At 41.3% G+C, this 22,193-nt stretch overlaps 2 protein-coding genes across 9 annotated transcripts in view; one reads left to right on the forward strand and one right to left on the reverse strand.

Annotated features, from left to right (window-relative positions):
* Positions 1–4,458: 4,458 nt before the first annotated feature.
* Positions 4,459–9,068, forward strand: SRP14 (signal recognition particle 14). 3 transcript variants are annotated; one of them, XR_010752024.1, is made up of 6 exons: positions 4,459–4,583; positions 4,726–4,798; positions 5,308–5,420; positions 7,703–7,833; positions 8,189–8,221; positions 8,707–8,821. XR_010752024.1 is itself a non-coding variant. In XM_066388525.1 (6 exons), exons 1-6 carry the CDS (start codon positions 4,560–4,562, stop codon positions 8,794–8,796), a joined length of 420 nt encoding a protein of 139 aa, XP_066244622.1. In that variant the 5' UTR covers positions 4,459–4,559; the 3' UTR covers positions 8,797–9,068. The 3 variants fall into 3 exon arrangements, 2 of the variants coding, with proteins under 2 accessions (XP_066244622.1, XP_066244623.1); XM_066388525.1 differs by lacking the exon at positions 7,703–7,833 and adding an exon at positions 6,201–6,287 and having other exon boundaries at positions 8,707–9,068; XM_066388526.1 differs by lacking the exon at positions 7,703–7,833 and having other exon boundaries at positions 8,707–9,068.
* The window catches only part of EIF2AK4 (eukaryotic translation initiation factor 2 alpha kinase 4), a 122,166-nt gene continuing 107,981 nt past the window's right edge, over positions 8,009–22,193 (reverse strand). For 4 of the 6 annotated variants that reach the window (XM_066388511.1, XM_066388510.1, XM_066388512.1 and 1 more), the window contains 7 exons: positions 21,149–21,261; positions 17,552–17,610; positions 16,369–16,466; positions 15,141–15,209; positions 14,575–14,619; positions 11,376–11,494; positions 9,134–10,559 (listed from right to left, as the gene is read on the reverse strand). In XM_066388511.1, coding sequence (XP_066244608.1) covers positions 10,502–10,559; positions 11,376–11,494; positions 14,575–14,619; positions 15,141–15,209; positions 16,369–16,466; positions 17,552–17,610; positions 21,149–21,261 — 561 coding nt within the window. In that variant the 3' untranslated portion in view covers positions 9,134–10,501. Of the gene's footprint in view, positions 8,060–9,133; positions 10,560–11,375; positions 11,495–14,574; positions 14,620–15,140; positions 15,210–16,368; positions 16,467–17,551; positions 17,611–21,148; positions 21,262–22,193 lie in introns of those variants that run through there. The other 2 variants (XR_010752022.1, XR_010752023.1) reach the window with 2 other exon arrangements.

A 22,193-nucleotide genomic window follows, 5' to 3' on the forward strand; every position in this document is an offset into this window, starting at 1 on the left:
GACTCCCGCATGCGCCCGACCGGGATCCACCCGGCACGCCCACCATGGGGCGACGCTCTGCCCACCAGGGGGCGATGCTCTGCCCATCCTGGGCGTCGCCATATTGCGACCAGAGCCACTCTAGCGCCTGAGGCAGAGGCCACAGAGCCATCCCCAGCGCCCGGGCCATCTTTGCTCCAGTGGAGCCTTGGCTGCGGGAGGGGAAGAGAGAGACAGAGAGGAAAGCGCAGCGGAGGGGTGGAGAAGTAAATGGGCGCTTCTCCTGTGTGCCCTGGCCGGGAATCGAACCCGGGTCCTCCGCACGCTAGGCCGACGCTCTACCGCTGAGACAACCGGCCAGGGCTTAATTTTGGGTGTTTGACATCAAATTTTAACAATGTCTTTCTGACACAGATTCTCAATTTCATGTTCACTGAGCTACTTTCATTTCCAATGGATCATTAACAACCCTCCTTTTTTTCTTCATTGGGGAATTCATTTTCAGATCTGTTTTTATAATTTGGTTTACTTCATTAGTGCTTTATTCATTGCTTTTAATTTTTGAAATCTGAATTTTTTTTTTTTTTTTTGTATTTTTCTGAAGTTGGAAACGGGGAGGCAGTCAGACAGACTCCCGCATGTGCCCGACCGGGATCCACCCGGCATGCCTACTAGGGGACGATGCTCTGCCCATCTGGGGCGTCGCTCTGTTGTGACCAGAGCCATTCTAGCACCTGAGGCAGAGGCCATGGAGCCATCCTCAGCACCCAGGCCAACTTTGCTCCAATGGAGCCTCAGCCGCGGGAGGGGAAGAGAGAGAGAGGAAGGAGAGATGGAGAGGTGGAGAAGCAGATGGGTGCTTCTCCTGTGTGCCCTGGCCAGGAATCGAACCCGGGACTCCTGCACACCAGGTTGATGCTCTACCACTGAGCAAACCGGCCAGGGCTGAAATCTGAAAAATTTAAATTGAGCCACATTATTTTGTTTCAAAGTACTTATTTTTATGATTCCTTTTACTTATGGCAAATGTTATTGGTTTTTCATTTATGATAATTATTTTATTTTATTTTTTTATGATAATTATTTTAAATAAATTTGTTTATATATAAAGTGAGTCAACTTAAAAATATTAACTAATAATACAGGTGGTATTAGAGTAGCTAAAATCAAGAAGGTGGTATCCAAATGATGGAAAGTGACTGGTCTAGAAATAAAAACACTGTTTATTACCATTTACAGAGTATTCATTATGTGCCAGAACCACTGCCGTGCCATCCACATTAGCACCAGCCAGTAGAATTTGTGATGACAACTCTCTATTGGCACTATTCAGGACATGTGTGCTTACTGAATCTTTGAAAAGTGTTTGGTGGACTAAAGAATTGGATTTTTTCTTTAATTTTAATTATTTAAACTTTAGCATCCATACTTACCATGTTAGAGTAAGCCTAAGGTTCTTAATTATAGTATTTTATAAAATCTTTATATCATCTATGAAGTATTATTGTCATTTTGCTGATAAAGTGATTTAGATCTTCAGAGGTTGCCTAAGGTCATATAATTAATAAATAGCAGAAGTGGGATCTGAACCTAGTTCACTAGACTATAGAACTGTTGTACTCTTTTTAAAAAAAATTAAAATATTGGCCCTGGCCGGATAGCTCTGTTGGTTAGAGCATCGTCCCAAAGTGCAGAGGTTGCCAGTTCTATCCCCGGTCAGGGCACATAGAGGAACAGATTGATGTCCTATCTCTCTCTCTCTCCCTTCCTCTCTCTCTGAAATCAATCAATAGGCCTGACATGTGGTGGCACAGTGGATCAAGCATCGACCTGGAATGCTGAGGTTGCCGGTTCAAAACCCTGTGTTTGCCCGGTCAGGCACATATAGGAGTTGATGCTTCCTTCTCCTCCCCCCTTCGCTCTCTCTCTCTCTCTTTCTCTCTCTCTCTCTATCTATCTATCTCTGTCTCTCTTCTCTAAAAAATGAATAAATAAAAATAATTTAAAATCAATCAATAAATTGGAATGATGTTCTAACTAATCAAACTATCCCTCCAAGAGCAGAGTTGGTGCTCTTAATCACTTCCCATGGAAAAATAGAGCCCAAAGACTACTCTGGCCCTGGCCGGTTGGCTCAGCGGTAGAGCGTCGGCCTGGCGTGCGGGGGACCCGGGTTCGATTCCCGGCCAGGGCACATAGGAGAAGCGCCCATTTGCTTCTCCACCCCCCCCTCCTTCCTCTCTGTCTCTCTCTTCCCCTCCCGCAGCCAAGGCTCCATTGGAGCAAAGATGGCCCGGGCGCTGGGGATGGCTCCTTGGCCTCTGCCCCAGGCGCTAGAGTGGCTCTGGTCGTGGCAGAGCGACGCCCTGGAGGGGCAGAGCATCGCCCCCTGGTGGGCAGAGCGTCGCCCCTGGTGGGCGTGCCGGGTGGATCCCGGTCAGGCACATGCGGGAGTCTGACTGTCTCTCCCCGTTTCCAGCTTCAGAAAAATACAAAAAAAAAAAAAAAGACTACTCTGTCAATAGTTGAATTGTACTGGGTCAAGTATGATGCTAAAACTGTCAGTCTTGGATATTTCTATTACTAAAATAGTTTATTCTGTCATGGATGGCCTTGAGATGTCACCCAGGGGCCAGCATAACTGTTTATTCTTGAATAGAATTGAGGTGTGTCTGAGACCATAGAAAGCAGTGAGATGTGTCCAACTGAGGGCTCCAGATTAATCATGGCCTTCAGGCTCTGTTTGCTTCTAGGGTAGAGCCTTTCCTTTACCCTGGTTCCCCCAGCACCAACCCCATGGCTCCAAAGAACATCGCTCAATGTTCAGTAAATGATAGAGGGTTAGAGCAAAATGGTCATCATTTAGGCCAACCCTTAGATCACACAAACACTGCAACTGGTTCCACTTAAATTCATGATCACCGTTATCAAGTGGGCTCTGATGTTCTCGGGCAATCTCATAATAAATCTCATTTTCTTTCTGACAATTTCACACTTTCTTTCAAATGTTCAGCACCTTCTGCCCACTTCTCCTCTTAGGCTGATGATCTTTTGTAGCGCAGACCTATGTCGGCTTTTGTTTCCCCAGGACCTGAACCTATTTGTGGTTCCTGGTGAAAGGCAAAGAAAATAAAGGGGTCAGAAAGTCACTATCTCACCTGCCCTCAGGCGTTAGACTCAAGTATATGACCTAGGGTTGGCCAATCTGGGCTGAGGGTTGGGAAAGAGAGACACTCTGTGACCAAGGCCACCAACCAGGATATGCTAATCTGAGCATTTCCAGGTGCACCAACCCCCATGTCACCAAATGCCTGCAGTAGTCCCTATATGCCAGTGGTCCCCAACCTCTTTTGGGCCATGGACCAATTTAATGTTAGAAAATATTTTCACAGACCGGCCTTTAAGGTGGGATGGATAAATGCACAAAATAAAATTATGCGACCGGCATAAAAAACTGTGGTATTTTAAAATATAATTGTCGAATTTACGAGACAAGCGTCAAGAGTGAGTCTTAGACGGATGTAACAGAGGGAATCTGGCCATTTTTAAAAAATAAAACATCATTCAGAGTTAAATATAAATAAAACGGAAATAACGTTATTTATTCTTTCTCTGTGGATCGGTACCAAATGGCCCACGGACCGGTACCAGTCCGCGGCCCGGGGGTTGGGGACCACTGCTATATGAGACACCCCCTCCCTGCAGCTCTCTGCTGAAGCCACGAGGGTCTCAGCCCTTCTGTTCGCAGGTGCATAAATAAACCTCTTGTAAAACTCATAAGGCTTTGTGCGTCCCTCCTTCTGCCTACCTACCTACCTCTTCACAACAAACAGTGGATACTATTATTATCCTTACTTCAAGGAGGAGTAAATTGAGGCACTGTAATATTAGTAAGGTGACCAATTTTTTTTTTTACAATGAAAAGGACAAAAATAAATTGAAGAAAACAATATCGCAAATAAAAGAAACATTTTATTCATTGCAACAATAACACACTATAATATGATAAATGCATAATAAAAAACATTTGTAATATTTTATATTGTAATTATGCTTCCATGCCTATTAATTTTTAATAATAATTGTAAGAAAAAAGTACTCATTTAGATACAAATACGTCACATCACACGCAATGGATCAACTCTGCATCAATCAAATATGTACATTACAGATTAGTCTTCCAATATCAAAAAGGAAGACATGTAAGAGGACACTTTTCCAGGGAGGATGGAACTTACAAAAGGACTGTCCTCCCTAAAGGAGGATGATTGGTCACCTTAATTAGGTAACAACTATAGGTTTCTATTAAACCTTAATTTCGCGCTCTCAACTCCCTCACCCTGACTGGGTGAGAGGATTTGCCTTAGGTGACATCCCACTCCGTTTAGGATCGTTCCTTGGAGGACAGGCGGGGACATCCCAGAGCGCAGGCGCTGGGCGAGAGGGCCTAGGAGGGAGCAGAGGCAGGGATTGGTGGAATAGAGTTGCACTCTAAAAGCGGAAGTCTCCTCCCAGACTGGCCAGAAATTCCGGCTCCGGTTGCTCGTTGTCTCCCGCTGAGTGGAGCCGGAAGACCCGGGATGGTTCTGCTGGAGAGTGAGCAGGTATGGTCTAGCTGGCACGCCGAGGAAGGGATGCCGTTCGGGTTTAGCTCGGGGACCTGTGTCTTCTTCGGCGGGTGGGGTTGGGACTTGACGCGGCGGGGCTTTGGGGCTGCTTCACCGGGTCGGGCTTGTTGTGTTCCAGTTCCTGACGGAGCTGACCAGGCTCTTCCAGAAGTGCCGGTTGTCGGGCAGTGTGTTCATCACCCTGAAGAAGTGTAAGCAGCTGTCGACACGGCAAGGCGGGAAGGAAGCTGGGAGGCCGAGCGATGCCCAGCCTGGGTGCTCGATGTTTGGGGACCATGAGCCGGGTCTGCGGCCCATCGCGCCTTCCCTTACTTTTCTTCGCCTTGTACTGGGCACATTGAGGGCCGAGGGGCCGGAGAAGATTCGGGTTGTGGCGGGTGCGGCTCCCAGCACTCAGCTACTTAAGCCGGTAACGGTTACAGTGGGCCCAACATGTCATGGCTCTTGTCTTTGTCAGGGACCCTAAACCCCACCATTAGTGGGATTTAATCTGGTTTGGTGTTACAGTACTGTCGTGGAAGTAGCAAGCAGTTTCCCCAAGTTTTGGCAAAACTGGCAATAAGGGCGGATGACATAGTTAACAGAAGTAGAGCAATGCAGGTGGATTAGGTATCCTGTTCTGTCCGTTTCCTACTTATTAACGTAACTACCTGTTATCAACGTCTGTGGATGTGTTCACCAGGGTGTATTTTTGATGCAGATGACGGTCGAACTAAACCCATTCCAAGGAAAGGTTCTGTGGAGGGCTTTGAGCCCTCAGACAACAAGTGTCTGTTAAGAGCTACTGATGGGAAGAAAAAGATCAGCACAGTGGTGAGTGGGATTCCTACAGTTTTGGAATTTAAAGACTTAACGGAGCATGTGACATATCTGAACCAGGTTTTTCTTTTTTCTTTTAAATGAAGGCTATTGTGTAGCTCCCCAGCTGTTTGGGAATCAGGGCTTTCTTTTATTACCTTAGTAGTAGAAAACACAAGAGCAAATGGTCTGAAATTTTTTGGAAATAAAATTAGCGTATTGGTTCTCATAGTAGCATTGTAAGGAGCAGCTGGCATAAATAAATGATTACCTATGCCCTTAATTAAGTGCTCTGGGTCTTCTATTAACAATTACTTGTCACTAGATGATGCTTTTTAAACTGATTATTCCTATTCTTTATGGTTTGTGTAGTAAGCCTGTAGTAAGCTACATATAGCAAGCTATATGTAGACTTGGTACTTAGAATATTATAAAATTAGTCAAGAGCCTTCCTTTCAAGGTGGAGGTTGAATATGACTCCCTGGATTCTGAATGAATACAGGCATACTTCTTTTAATTGTGCTTTGCTTTATTATGCTGCCAGATGTTGTTTATTATAAATTGAAGGCAAGACCTTCCACCAGCAAAAAGGCTGTGACTTCCTTTATGTTTGAATCCATGGGAGTCGGAAAGACCAGAGTAACAGGCTTTATTGAAAGGAAGAAAGGAACCCTGCGGGCACTCCTCCGGGAGAAGAGCACCAAAACAGATTCTGAGGCAATCATTTATTAAGGTGGGAAGAGCTTTGCGCAAGTGTGCGTTGAGTCAGCAATTCTGGTATGCTCCCTTCTGCAGTCCTCCGATTTCGGCTTCTTGGAACGCTTCTCCTCGGGGCAGCTGACCAACTTCCTAGAACTTTTCTGTTTCAGGGGCGATAGTCCAGTAAGTAAGGGTGGGGTCAGATAGACAAGTGGAACAGCAAAAGGGCAGCTTGGAAGTTTTGGTAAATTCATGTATCCATCCCTTTACTGCAGTGGTCTGGAACCTAACTCACAGTGTTTCTGAGGTATGCCTGTATTTCTTTATTCTGCTGCAGCACAACCAGACTGCCCTCCAGTCACATCAGTAGAGGATTTCATGAGAGTGTAGATCATAATTGGTTGATGCCTGCCTTTATCAGTTATCTTGAAAGGACATTTACAGTAAAGTTTATGTGGTTTTTAAAATAAAAGTTGGGGTCTGGCTTTAGCTCAGCAGTTCCTTAGAGTCAAAGGTCACTTGTTAAAATAAAAGTTGGGTATCATGAAATACTAAAACCTACAGAATTTTTAAAGGTAGAATTTCTTGTCATGGTAAGCTTCCATATTGCTTAGAGGCCTGAATTAATGGAAAGTACCGCATTTCCCCATGTATAAGACACCTTAATTTTGCAGCCCGAAATTTGAAAAAAAAACACCCCATAAAGTTATTGAACTCAAATTTTATTCATCATAAAATTTATACAACTCATCTATTCAAAAAAAGTGGGAAATGCAAGTAAAAAAACCCCCCTACAACCACTGTATAAGATGCACCCAGTTTTTAGACCCCAAATTTTTCAAAGGGGTGTATCTTATACATGAGGAAATATGGTAGGTTTGAAATAACATGGGTAAGGGCCCTTGCCAGTTATCTCAGTGGTAAAGTATTGGACCAGTGGATGTCCCATGTTCAGTTCTTGGTCAGGGCACACAGAAGCAACCTGCTTCTTCACCCCTTCCCCTCCACTTCCTCCTTCTCCCTCTATTTCTTTCTTCCTCCCTCTCCCGCAGCCATGGCTTGATTGGTTCAAGCGCATCAGCCTGGGTGCTGAGGATGACTCCTGGCTCTGTGAAGCCTCGGCCTCAGGCACTGAAAATAGCTGTTGGGAGCATGGCCCAAAATGGCAGGACATTGGCCCCAGATGGGGTCGCCAGGTGGATCCTGATTTGGCACATGTGATGTCTGTCTATATCCCCTTCTCTCACTTGGAAAAGAAGAAGAAGAAAAAAAACCCAAAAAAGAAATAAGATGGGGAGGGAGTAGTTTAAATGTATCTTGCACATCAGATAAATACTTAGTCCTTTGACATCTTTCAAAACCTAAGGTGAAAAAGTCAATGCCACCTGTATAAGAGATTTCAATAGAGGTGAGAAGCATAGCCTCTTTAGGAACCTACTTCTGTGTCTTTCCCACTTTGGTACAATTTTCCTGTAGGAAAAAGACCAGAGCTACCTTGCTTGTTCCCCAGGCAGAAGAAAGGGGTGTAGAAAAATAGCCTTTAGTGTATCCTTTTTTTTTTGTTTTTTTGTTTTAAAGACTTTATTTATTCATTATAGAGAGGAAAGAGAGAAGGGGGAGGAGCAGGTAGCATCAACTCCCACATGTACCTTGACCAGGCAAGCCCAGGGTTTTGAACCGGCAACCTCAGCGTTTCCAGGTTGATGCTTTATCCACTGCGCCACCACAGGTCAGGCCCCCCCCCCTTTTTTTAAGATTTTATTTATTCATTTTAGAGAGAGGGGAGAGAGAGAAGGAGAAGGGAGGGAGGTAGGAAGGAGCAGGAAGCGTCAACTCCCGTGTGTGCCCTGACCGGGCAAGCCTGGGATTTCGAACTGGCAACCTCAGCGTTCCAGGTCGACACTTGATCCGCTGTGCCACCACAGGTCAGGCCAGCCTTTAGAGTATCTTGACCCCTGAAGTTGGGAAGAAATATTTTAATGATTTGGATGTTGTCTTCATGAGGCTTTTGAATTATGTAGGGTGAGGCAGGGAATTCCTGTGTGGACAGTACGGGTGACCTTTTCTCCCCTCTAATTTTCTAGGTGAGCTCCAAAGAAGTGAACAAGTTCCAGATGGTGAGTTTCTGCTGTTCCCTATGTTCCCTTTTCTCGGGACAAGAGTCAGCATGCTGTGACCATTGGGTTAAAGATTGACATTTAGGCGCACCGCTCTCCTAGATGTTTTACCAAGAGCTTACAAACCAAAGCTGCCAGGCTATGAACGTTACTTTCAACACTGTCTTCCTTTTTTAGTTTTTATAAGCTAGATTTTGCCATCAGGCTTCACATATGTTCTACCTATAGTCAAGTTGAACAAGTTGCCTGCATCTATCCCTTTTTGCTTAAAAAAAGTGCATCTTGCTGTGAGTGTTGCAGAAGCCGCCATAATAAGAGTGTTTGCCTCTTAGACCATTTTCCTTTCGGTACAGTGCCCCGTGGTGGTGTACGCTGTAGCAGGTAGACTTTCTGATTTTGGCTTCACTAAATCCATTACAGAAATGGGGCAGCTGCTCTACCAATTTGCCACTTTTCCCACTAAGGCCGTGCTCTGTGTCTTTTAGGCTTACTCAAACCTGTTGAGAGCTAACATGGATGGGCTGAAGAAGAGGGACAAAAAGAGCAAGAGTAAGAAGAGCAAAGCAGCACAGTGAAGGGCACCGGGTTCCCTGCTTCCACCGACCAACCACTGATTTGCTGTTTTACTTTTGGCCACAAAGCTAGGTTTCTGGTTCCCTTACATTAACTTTTCATGTAAGATTAGGGTCACTTTGGACAGAAGCAGAGCTGTGATGTTTACAGGGTAGTTATAATCCAGTTTATCTTGGATCTGTTTAATTGGTCTGTGTTGCATAGTTGTATATTTCTGGATTATAAAGTCTCCACAGCCATTTGTGTGAATACATTAAACTTGTATTTGTCAGCACTGACTCTTATTTCTTCCTTTTCCCCCTCCCTATATTACAGTATTTACCCATATATATGACACACCTTAATTTTGGGGCCCAAAATTCGGGGGAAAAATGTATTACATAAAGGTATTGAACTCAAATTTTATTCATCATAAAATTCATACAACTCCTCATCACTGTCTTCAACAGTGAGCTCAAAAACAAGTGCGAAAAAGTGGGAAATGCAAGTAAAAAAAAATCTATAACCACTGTATAAGATGCAACCAGTTTTAAGACCCCACATTTTTTGAATAAAGGTGCATCTTATACATGGGGAAATATGGTAATAGTTTCTGGCAATAACTACTGATTCTGGAATGATGTGATTATGAATAGGCTTTAGCCTTCCAGGTTATTGGAATTGAAACCTGAAAATTTTATTAAAAGCTTGTTAGCTCCTGGGTGTTCTTCCCAATTGGCTATAGTTTCATCATCACAGTTCCTTTAGCAAATTTGAATGAGTTCTCATAGTCAAATGAGAGTTTAACCATCTTAGGGTAAATATATTATAAATTTAAGAATAAAGACTACAAGTTGATGATACAGTGGTACCTTGAGATACGAATTTAATTCATTCTGTAACCGAGTGCATAAGTCAGTCAACTCGTATATCAAACAAATTACTCCCATTTAAAATAACTGAAATAGGTTTAATCCGTTCCAGCCCTGTGAAACATCCCCAAACCATCCTAAATTATGAAGACATGTTTTTAATTAAGAAACACACCTGTATACTTTACCAATGCATAACAAAATATATGAAATAAAAGAAAAAAGTGTTATTTAGTACTGTGTTCTTACCTTGAAGACAGACGAGTGCGGCTAACGGAGGTGAATGGCGGAGGAGGAGGGAGGGAGGAAGGGATGCAGGCACTGTAGACATGTAAACTAAAACTGCACTTTCCCAACAGTAAATGTAAATTAAAACTGCACCTTCTTTACTTAAAATGAAACCATAAAAACTTAATTACGACTCGTATCTCAGAATTTGGCTCGGATCTTGAACAAAAATACGGACCAAGTTGCAGCTCGTATCTTAAAAAATTCATATGTTGGTCTGTTCGTGTCTCAAGTTACCACTGTACTTGATTTCTTTATGCTCTTCAGTTGGGATACTTTCATGTGCTTGGATACTTTTTAGAGCTAGGGAAGAACACGCTTTTCTTGTCTTTTAGCTCCACAAAACCTTGAGTGTCAATAGATTTGCAATTAAAAAGCAGCAAGTATATGAAAGCATTTATTATATTCAAAAAGCTGGATTTATATACATATATTACACATGAAAAACTTTACAAAACTCAACCTTGTGTGACAGCTCCTTAAAATGTAAAGTTAATTTAAAATTACAATGAATGTACATTTTATAGTATAAGCTCCTGTCTGACAATGTAATGACTGTTCTTTAGGATTAAAATAAGATTCTGTAGTAGTCATCTCTGTAGCTATACAGGAATAACACAGACACCCTGCAAAAGAAGGGGAAAGGTAGGATCAGTATAATGGGTGAAGAACAGGGTTAATAAATTATTTTTAGACCACTTAACTGTAAGAGTTTTGTTTAATCAAAAACAAGATGGGAAGCTAAGCACTAAATGCAGTATAAGGTCCTACACAAGGACACCACCATTTTCTTCACAGGCTTTGTTGTTGCCTTGAAGCAGATGATATGAGCAACTGGCTTCTGACATGAGGACATAAAGTAGTCACAGCTATTTTCTATTACTTAAAACATTTCTAGGAGTTACCTGGGTGACTATAATTGGGATAGCTGCTCCTCTTATTATTGGTAAGACTTGTGAGTGATTTAGTCCTGAGCAAGATTTACAGGTTACCAGTGCAGTTCTAACATAACAGCTTAAGAGCCATTAAACCTCAACAAGACTATAAACCAGGGGTTGGAAACCCATGGCTCGCCAGCCAGATGTGGCTCTTGATGGCTGCATCTGGCTCGCAGACAAATCTTTAATAAAAAAAAATAACGTTAAAAATATAAAACATTCTCATGTATTATAATCCATTCATTTCCTACTGCTCATGTGCATGGTTGCAGGTGGCTGGAGCCAATCACAGCTGTCCTCCAGGACAACACCAAATTTTTATTGGATAATGCATAGGTACACAGGTGGTTGTATGGCTCTCACGGAATTACATTTTAAAATATGTGGTGTAAATGGCTTTCTCAGCCAAAAAGGTTCCCGACCCCTGTTATAAACAGTCACTTTAAAACCTCTCCTTGAGTTTTAACCCATTTTGAAATCTATGATGCCTAAGTGATAACTTACTTTTTTTCTATTTTGATGTTATAGATTTCATCACAGACTAATTTCAGGTATCTTTGCTTTGGCAGGCGTGACAGCAGCTGCTTCACAGTTGTGTTAAATGCCTGTTCATCAGCATCCCACTAGGAAAACATAAATAGGTCTTAACAACAGGGTTTTTAACTGGCTTTTCCTGGGTCCCTAGTAAAGGCCAGTGCCATTCCCCCCTTTAAGTACATTGAAGAAATCATTATAGGGAGATACTAGAACTGGTGGGGAGACTGCTGGGGTTCCTCCTTTGAAGCATCAGTTTTTATAACAGACTACCTTATTAGATCCTGATTAACAATACTGCAGCCGCAGTGTGTTAATGTGATGTTAGACCAGTTATTTCCGAATATAGTATACTTTGTATAAAGTAGACATATCACCTCTGATGTGCATCATTCAAATGAATCATAAGCAGTATACTGCCAATATAGTGGTATGCATTTATTTACAAGACAAAAACACAAAATGTAGTATGAAATGTTCTGGGGCAAAGTTCATTTTTTTTTTTTTTTTTTTTACAGAGGCAGAGATAGACAGGGACAGACAGACAGGAACGGGGAGAGATGAGAAGCATCAATCATCAGTTTCTCGTTGCGCGTTGCGACTTCTTAGTTGTTCATTGATTGCTTTCTCACATGTGCCTTGACCGTGGGCCTTCAGCAGACTGAGTAACCCCCTGCTGGAGCCAGCGACCTTGGGTCTAAGCTGGTGAGCTCTTTGCTCAAGCCAGATGAGCCCGCGCTCAAGCTGGCGACCTCGGGGTCTCGAACCTGGGTCCTTCCGCATCCCAGTCCGACGCTCTATCCACTGCGCCACCACCTGGTCAGGCGCAAAGTTCATTTTTCATCTGACAATCTGTGGCTAAACGCTGGATAGACAAAGTATTCTTTGATATGACTTGTTACAAAAATCACCTAGGCCTGACCTGTGGTGGCGCAGTGGATAAAGCGTCGATCTGGAATGCTGAGGTCACTGGTTCAAAACCCTGGGCTTGCCTGGTCAAGACACATATGGGAATTGATGCTTCCTGCTCCTCCCTCCCTCCCTCCCTCCCTCCCTCCCTCCCTCCCTCCCTCTCTCTTCTCTCTCTGTCTCTCTCTCTCTCTCTCTCACTCTCTCTCCTCTCTAAAAATTAAAAAAAAAAAAAAATCACCTATAGCCTGACCAGATGGTGGCGTAGTGGATAGAGCGTCAGGCTGGGATGCGGAAGACCTAGGTTCGAGACCCCAAGGTCGCCAGCTTGAGCCCAAGGTCGCTGGCTCCAGCAAGGGGTTTACTCAGTCTGCTGAAGGCCCGTGGTCAAGACACATATGAGAAAGCAATCAATGAACAACTAAGGTGTTGCAACGCACAATGAAAAACTAATGATTGATGCTTCTCATCTCGCTCCGTTCCTGTCTGTTCCTGTCTATCCCTCTCTCTGACTCTCTCTCTGTAAAATAAAATAAAAAATAAATAAAAAAAATAATAAAAAAGGCAAATGTATGTTCTTCTCGTTTCCATAAATTGGTTATCAAACAAACATAATTTTAAGAAAAAAAAAATCACCTACAGCTATGATTATATAAGGTCTACCGGAAAGTTCTGCCTATTTCTATCACAACAAGTTTCGACACGTAAGCACATGTTTATTTGGCGCATGTGTGCCTCTCTATTTTTATCACTTAATGTATACATACTGACGTAGCAAATTAACTAAAACAAAGATGATTCACGTTAGTCTTATGTGTGAAGTGATAAAGTTCATGGCTACTGATAAAGTTCATTTACGCCACTGTAATTTTTACGAATTTCAACAAGGAAGAAATGCTACAGAAGCATGTCTGTCGCATTCACCATATTCCCCGGACTTAGCACCCTCCGACTATCACTTGTTTTTGTTCTTACAAAATTTTTTGAAGGGCAAAAAATTCAAAAATGAAGAAGATATCAAACAAGCACTGGCTCAAATTTTCACATCAAAAGATAAAACATTTTTCAAAAATGGGATATACAAATTGCCCTCATGCTAGCAAGAAATCATTAATAATAATGGCAATTATATTATTTAATAAAGTTTATTGACAGTAAGAAATATTTGTATTTTGTTTCATTCCAAAAACAGAACTTTCCAGTAGACTTTATAATTAATCATTCAACAGCAAGGGTTCAGTTATTCAAATTTTAAAAAGTTCTGCCCTGGTTGGATAACTTGGTTGGTTAGAGCATCATCCCGAAGCGCAGAGGTTGCTGGTTAGATCCCCAGTCAGGGTACACAGGTCTGTGTTCCTGTCTCTCCCTCTCTTCCTTTCTCTCGCTAAAATCAGTCAATAAGCCTGACCTGTGGTAGCGCAGTGGATAAAGCGTTGACCTGGAAATGCTGAGGTCGCCGGTTTGAAACCCTGGGCTTGCCTGGTCAAGGCACATATGGGAGTTGATGCTTCCAGCTCCTCCCCCCTTCTCTCTCTCTCCTCTCTCTCCCTCTCTGTCTCTCTCTCTCCCCTCTAAAAAATGAATAAATAAAATAAAATTAAAAAAAATAAATAAATAAAATCAGTCAATAAAAATACAAATTAAAAAGAAAAAATTTTAAATTCTTATTTGGTTATTTGATAATTAGGGTATGTACCTGTAAAAACAGAAAAAGGACCTACATTTTTACAAAAAGGTCTTCCATCTACAGTACTTCTAGTTCTACAAATGAGCTTCCCTAGTTGGAATGAAGATTTGAGGCAGCAGAGCACGTATAGTGGTTAAGAACAAGATTCCACTACTTTGCCTAGGTTCAAATCCTGGCTCCACTACTTACTAGGTGGGTGACCTGGAGTAAGGTATTTAACCTATTTCTGTAAAATAGGGATAATAATTATACCTCTCCCTTGGGGTTATTATGATTTAAATGAATTTAACATTTATAAAATGCTTAGGACAAGGCCTGACAGAACCAATAAAAGTACTAGGTATTTGTTAAATCTCTGAAATTTAAAAGAAAATCACTAGGAGAGAACAATTCCTTCAAAATATGATTTAGTAATATGTATGTCACATAAAGGAACAATGTTACTAAATTCCTGAAACTGCCAGAAAAAATACCTAATATTAATTACTAAGGAAATAATGCCATTTTCAGTTTTCTTTTGACAGGGCTTTGAGATTTTAAAAACCACAGTGCAGAAGAGTTCATTTTGCTTACCTCTAAGGATAAAAACTGTAAGATTGTTTCTTTGGGTAGATCCACCTATCAGTACACAGAAATATATGTCATCTTTTGGAGAACCCATCGCAGCACATGTTGATTTGTGATGATGGTGTCACTTTGGATGGAACAACATGCCCAGGGCTGGCAGTCTAGGATGCTACAGTGCTATAAAGTAGACTTAATGAACCATGCATGGATAAGATCTTGCCCTGGTGAACTAATACTCCCAGTTCCACACACTACATACTCCAAAGGTCTGACACTACTACCTGCACTCAGCATAGGTTTAGTGAGGTAAAGGCCTGAAACATTTAGAAAAATGGTTTTCGTTATCACTGCCTCCTCCATCTTTCAGAGGAAGAAAGTAGGAGAAACAAACATGAAACCTTCAATTTTCTCCCCAGTTCTTTATAGATTCAGATTACACATGGTTCACATCAGTGATAATAGGCTTGCACCCCAACACTGCTGACACTGAGCAAAATAGTCTGACCTGTCAGGAAACTACTTTGACAGTACGGACAGAAGCCACCCTCCAAATGTTAAAGAAAGTGACTTACAGCCAAAATTTCAATTTCACTGCTTTTCTGATGTAAGTTGGCAAGGGAGGTCTGAAGACGGGTTTGTACCTAACAAGAAGAAAACATGTCAGAATTCACAACCTGTCAAGCTGTCTTTCTTGCCATTTCACATCCTGTTCCAGGAAACAATCACAGGTAACATACCAAGGCCTAGAAGGGATCCGAAATATTATTCTAGGACTTGCTCTTAATCTACTTCAGATGTATGTGGATTCTATTATGATCCCAGGGTAAATGAGATTTTATAGCCTATCTTTATAATTTACTTAATAACCCACCTAATTGCTTATTTCTTTATAATTCTGAAGTGACATCTAGTAAAAGCTCCCTGCAGTGAAACGATGCACATCAGAGCTAAATTTGGAAAAAGGGGAAGGTCACAGCAGTGAGAACATGAAACTGAAATATGGTAGAAAGATGTGAAAAATGAGTTTCCACCCAACCTGATCTTTTGTATTTCAATCTAATTACATTTCTAAAAAATGACTAACACCCTCTTCCCAAGTGAGGCCAGTGTCCTTACTATGCTCTTTAGCACTGTCCACACGGCCTTTCCTACCGTCCCTCCCATTTGGAATACCCTGACCTTTCCTCCCTGCCTCCTTCAGCTCTTCAGGGACCACCTCTGTGAAGCAAACTCTGACCTGTCTCACCCGTCTGTCTGTAGTACACTCTAACACTCAAATATATTTAATTTGGCATTCTGTTGCTTATTTTCATCTACTGTTCTTCAGTTATAAAATGCATATGCTCTGAGGTTATCAACTCGTTGAGTGGGGCCATGTTCTGTGTCTTTTATGGTTTACACAGCACTTAGCACAAATCAAGCATATGACAGATACCAAAGATATGTATGCAATGAGAAGTCTGCCTCAAGTCTTGGCATAAATTTCTTCTGCTTTGTTATTTAAAGCAAAACAAGCCCCATCTGCCACTAGAGCCCTATCAGAAACTTTTTGTTTAGATCCAGTAATTCTGACAACAGCTGCTGCTTTCTATGTGCCCACAGGCCACAATGACGCCGCTCTGGAGGACAGATGGGGCAAAATCCTGGCACCAGAGATGCTTTGTATTGAAACTCTCAGAAGCTGCCAAGTGAAGGAAGTGGGAAGGAAAATATTTCCAGGAAACTGTTTTGTATTTTCCTTTCTTGTTTTTTTCCTCCTTTGTGGCCACATTAGAAAGCCTTGGACACTCTGATGTGTACCTGAGTTTCGTACCGCCGCCTCGTGCTGGCTGACAGCTTCTCCGGGGCTATCACACTCACAATGGGAACAACTGCTGCTCCATGGATTTCAAACAGACCTGAAACAAAGAATTTCGGAATTCATGGCCTTATCTGGTCCTGTGTTCCGTAACACATCACAGAAAGGACAGAGATACTGACAGAGACCACTCTGGGGTAATTCTATGGGCTAGATTTTGTCTGGGCCTTGCTTTCTCTCTCTGCAACTGCCTGCACTTGCCCAGGGAGAACTCGGAACCTCAACAGCCAGCAGTTTTGATGCTTCTGTCAAGACCAACAGCCTTCTCTCCTCAGGTGGGAGTGGGAGGTGACAAAAAGCATAGGGAGGCAATATGAGGCACCCGAACCTCATGAACATCAGAAAAAAAAACATTATCTCTGAAACTCTAATACTGCCTTAAATTTCTCAAAGTATTTGAAATCTGATGGTGGCAGAGTCAGTGCTAACAGAAATGAACCAAAAACACCCAATTCTGTTAAAAGCCACACAGGTCTTCTCATGGACTTAACTTTTTTAGGACATTTCTTTTTCAGTAAGAAAGATCTGATGAAGTTAAAGGCATAACTGTCGCTCTGGCCAGAGAGCTCAGTTGCATCGTTCCAAAGAGCAAAGGTTCCCGGTTCGATTCCCAGTCAGGGCACATACAGGAACAGATGTTCCTGTCTCTCTCCTGCTCTCTCCCTTCCTCTCTCTCAAATCAATAAAATAAACATTAAAAAATAATAAGGCATAACTATCACCAGTGTTGCTGCTTGGCTTTCACGAAAACAAAGTATGTAGTGTCTTTCTCCAAGCAATTTCAAAATACTTTTCTTCAATCCTCCGTATGGGGAAAATTCCCAGGAGAAGTATTCATATTTAATAAATCTCTACTAGAAACTAAGTTGAAGAAAGATTAAACCACTTGTAAAAATAATACATAAGACAATACCACGACCAGAAGTCACCAAATGCCCAGTTGTTTTATCACTTTCTAGGATACGAGTTTCAAAGCATAGGGATAAATTCCATTTGAGACAATTAATTGTATATATGTTAATTTAAAAAAATATATTTGATGCAACAAGCCACAGTCATAAGTGCTTACAGAAAACAAACACATCTGTAAAAGCATTATGTTTAAATTATAATTAGTAGTTATACCTGAAGCATTAGAAAATGATCCCTTCAGATTTTGTACTGCAAAATTATCGGAAGCTTCTCTAAAAACCAACCAAAAACAATTAGAAATCAGTCAATAAACCTAAAGCAACACAGATTACTTACAGTGAACTAAGTAACCATTTTTTATATTAAAGTATTTTTAAATATTGGTTATTAGTGAAGGAAAATAACAAATTTGCACTAACTTATGCATTTAGTCAAGAGCAGGTAAAAATTATAAGGGATATCACTTCAAATTAAATGCCTACAGACAACATTCTGACTTATTCAGCTGGGTTTGAAATCCTGACTCAATATAAGAATCTAATTTCGCCTAATTTCAGATAAAGAGCTGACCTGGAATGCTGAGGTCGCTGGTTTGAAACCCTGGGATTCCCATCAAGGCACATACAGGAAGCAACTATGAGTTGATGTGTCCTGTTTCTCCCCCCTCTTTCTCTCTCTTCTTTTCATTCCCTCCCTCTCTTTCATTCTCTCTCCTCTCTCTAAAAATCAGTAAATAAAATAAAAAAAAGCCTGACCTGTGGTGCACAGTGGATCAAGTGTTGACCTGGAACACTGGGGTCGCTGGTTCAAAACCCTGGGCTTGCCTGGTCATGGCACATATGGGAGTTGATGCTTCCTGTTCCTCCCCCCTCCTCTCTCTCTTTTTCCTCTCTAAAATGAATAAATAAAATATAAAAAAAAAAATCTAATTTAATGGGTGTTAGTTCTGCTCCCCTCACAATACAAGGAAGTATTTGCAGGCCACCTTTGTTATGGCAGCAACTTTGCAATCCCCCTCAGGAGAACATTTAGCATAGAAGGAGATTCTTTCAAAAGCTGAATGGGTGTTTTTTCAAAGACTGAGTTAATTTAGCCCAGATGGGGTAGCTCAGTTGGTTAGAGCATCGTCCCAATATGTCAAGGTTGTGGGTTCCATCTCTGGTCAGCGCACATACAAAAATCAACTAACAAATGCAGAAGTACATGGAACAACAAATTGATGTTTTTCTCTCTCGCCCTCCCTTTAAAATCAATATATAAAAACATTTTTTTAAAGAGGGAATTAAGCCCTGGCCATATAGCTTGGTTGGTTAGAGCGTCATCCCAAAATACAGAGGTTGCTGGTTGGATTCCTGGTCAGGGCAAATACAGGAACAGACTGATGTTCCTGTCTGTCTGTCTGTCTCTTTCTCTCCCCCCCTTTCTAAAGTCAATAAATTAAAAATTAAAAGAACAAAGCAACATATAGCCTTTAGGAGACACAACAGCACTCTATCTTGGGAAAATGGAAATAATCATATGGGAGAAAAAATTTTAAACCTTTCCCACTAAAACTAAATCCCATCTGCTTTATTAAGTGTCTTAAAAATGGTCATGTACTATTAGTTGACTTTTTTGTATTCTCTTCTAAATTGCTGTCTTTGATTTAGATCTGCAACTGTAGTACCTGGTGACATCAAAAACATATTCCTTCAGGAAAAGCCCGATGATGAATTTATACAAGCTGGATGCAGATGGGTGGCGAGGAGTCAGGGATGGAGAAGAAAGCAGAAACATTATTTTTATATGAGCCATGATTTTTCAGTATTGGCACTATTAACATTTTGGGCCAGATAATTCTTTGTTGGGGTGGGTGGTCAGTCCTATTCCCTGTATGTCTAGCAGCGTCCCTGGTCTCTACTAGATAACAGTAGCACCCTTAGTTGTAACAAACAAAAATGTCTGCAAATATTGCCAAACGTGCCTTGGAGGGCACAATCGCTGCCGGTTGAGAACACTGATGTAAGCCAAACAAGGTAGAGTATTACATATATAGTTCCTGATTATGAATATATACAAGAGGGACAAATATACAGACCAGCTTAAAGAAAATTAAGATCCCTTGTAATTCCATTAACCGGAAATAATTACAAGTTAAAAATGTGGTGTATTATTCTAGATATTTTTATATGTAAGGGCTGTGTATTCTGGTTGAGACAATGGGATCGTACATCCTATCTGTGGACATCCTTCCATGTCAATCAACTTGGCTTTATTAGAATCATCATTTTTAAAGACTACAGTATTTCATGTTATCATAATTCTGTGAGAGATTCTCAAGTATGGTCCAGCAACTCCTGACGGTCCCTGAGATTTCTTTATAAGAGGTTTTTAAGGTGAAAACTATTTTTACAATAATCCAAAAATATCCTTTTTATTCTCATCCTTTTGTGAATTGTGTAATTGAATTTTCCAGAGACTACATGATGTGGGGTATCACAAGAAATTGAATGCAGAAGCAGGTATTGACAATGTAGGTTCTTTTATTAAGGAATTAAAGAGATTAAAAAGATGTAAAACAATGCATTAATGATATTTGCAAAAATGTGAAAGAATTACCACTCTTCTTACTAAATATACTTTGTTTTGGATAATACAGTTATTTTCCATTAAAAATATGTTATTTAGGTTTGCATATAATGGGTTTATTACCGTATTTTCCCTGTGTGTGCGCGTGAGGGGGGGCATCAACTCATAGTTGCGACACCTTAGTTGTTCATTGATTGCTTTCTCATATGTGCCTTGACCGGGGGACTCCAGCTGAGCCAGTGACCCCTTGCTCAAGCTGGCAACCTTGGGGTTTTGAACCTGGGTCCTCAGCCTCCCAGGTGATGCTCTAACCACTGCGCATTACTGTTATTTTAAAATAAGTATTTAAAAAATGTTTACATTTTAATTTCTTACACAAATAATTGAAAGGGCTAACCCACATAAACAAAGCCCTTCAAGGTCCTCCATTTTTAAGGGTAGAAAGGTGTTCTGAGACTAGAAAGTTTGAGAACTGCTATTATAAACAATGCCTTGATAGACATCTGCATACCTATCCCTGTGGAATAATTTTCACTATAAATTCCTGAAAGTGCAATATGGGGTTATTTCTTTTTCTTTTCTTTTTTTTTAATTTTTAGGCTTTTAAATCTTACTTTATTAAATTCCTATCCAGAAAGTTGAACCTTTACATTCCCATCATGAGTATATGAGCTCTCTTCCCAGAACATATTAGACCTTTCTGTGTTTTTTAAACTTTTTCATTTTAGAGAGAGAGAGAGAGAGAGAGAGGGAGGGAGAGGGAGGGAGAGAGAAGGGGGGAGAAGCAGGAAGCATCAACTCCCATATGTGCCTTGACCAGGCAAGCCCAGGGTTTCAGACCAGCGACCTCAGTGTTCCAGCCTGACATTTTATCCACTGCGCCACCACAGGTCAGGCCCCTATTAGACCTTTCAAACACATTGACAAAACACTACCGAAATTCACTGATTAACAGAGCAAATAAGATAATGGCAGAGTCTGGCAGTAAATTTAGGCCTGTCAAAATGATAATTCTTTGACGTGTTCTAGAGAACAAATGTTGCAAGTAAGATAAAACTAGTTTTATATAGGGGGTCATATAATTAAAGTGCTGAGTTAGAAGCAATAGAAAGGTTCAACTGAAAGTTATCCAGACCTATCTTTATTTCCAAAAAGGATCAAACTGACTTCTAAAGTAAATGTGCATACGTTCTACATAGACAGTTGAAGCTGATTTTCTGGGCTTTTGTTTATTAAGGTTACCTGATAGTCCTTTCATCACTAACTTTAGTCCTTAGTTTTTGCACAACGTGGTCCACAAGATCACACTCCGGCACTCGTTTCTCTGTTTGCCTGTCCTTCTCAAAAGACTTAACCTTAAGAAAGAATGAAACAGATCCATTATTTCAGAAGCCAATAGGCTAAATCAGAATATTACAGTAAGACAAGGCAAGTCTAGATTGGTGGTTCTTAACCAGGGGCGATTCTGCTCCTCAAAGGACATTTGGTCATGCTCAGAGACATTTCTGGTTGTGATAACTGGGGGCCATCTAGTGAGTAGAGGCTAGGCATGCTGCTAAACATCCTACAATGCACTAGAGGGCAGCCCCCACAAGGAATTATCTGGCCATGGATGTCGAAGTGTGTCTGTGAAGAAAGCCAAGTCCAGACTAGAACAGCTTATCAAGCTTATAGATGAGAGAATTTAAAAAGAAAAGGTCAGGACAAACCAGCACCTATATATCATCTCTTCTCTCTCCCCTCCCCTCCCCTCCCCTCCCCATCCCATATATTCCCCAACTCTCTCTCATATATTCTTCCCCTTAAACATCCTCTGGTTAGTCGCCAAGGTTTCTACAACTCCTCCCTCTTCTTTCCAAACCCAAATACTGTCATCCTATCCTGCTTTTATGGAACCTGCCCTTTCATCTTTACTCCCATAGCCAGCACTTAGCCTTGGCTGGGGGACAGCCCAATTTTCTTCTCACTGCTACCCTTGTCTTCAATTTTCCCCTCACTCCATTCCTTACTACAGTGGTCCCCAATCTTTTTGGGCCACGGACCAGTTTAATGTCAGAAAATATTTTCATGGACTGGCCTTTAGGGTGGGATGGATAAATGCACAAAATAAAGTTATGCGACTGGTGTAAAAACTGTGGTATTTTAAAATATAATTGTCGAACTTATGATATTTATTGGGCTAAGTTAAAGGAGGAACGAGCATGTCCTCATTATTCAGGCTGTATTTAAATTTGTTATTCTGACAACGTTTCATGTCTGACATCAATATGTAATATGATAGGTTCAG

The sequence above is a fragment of the Saccopteryx leptura genome, chromosome 6 (assembly GCF_036850995.1).
Source record: "Saccopteryx leptura isolate mSacLep1 chromosome 6, mSacLep1_pri_phased_curated, whole genome shotgun sequence".
In the NCBI taxonomy this organism is placed as follows: domain Eukaryota; kingdom Metazoa; phylum Chordata; class Mammalia; order Chiroptera; family Emballonuridae; genus Saccopteryx; species Saccopteryx leptura.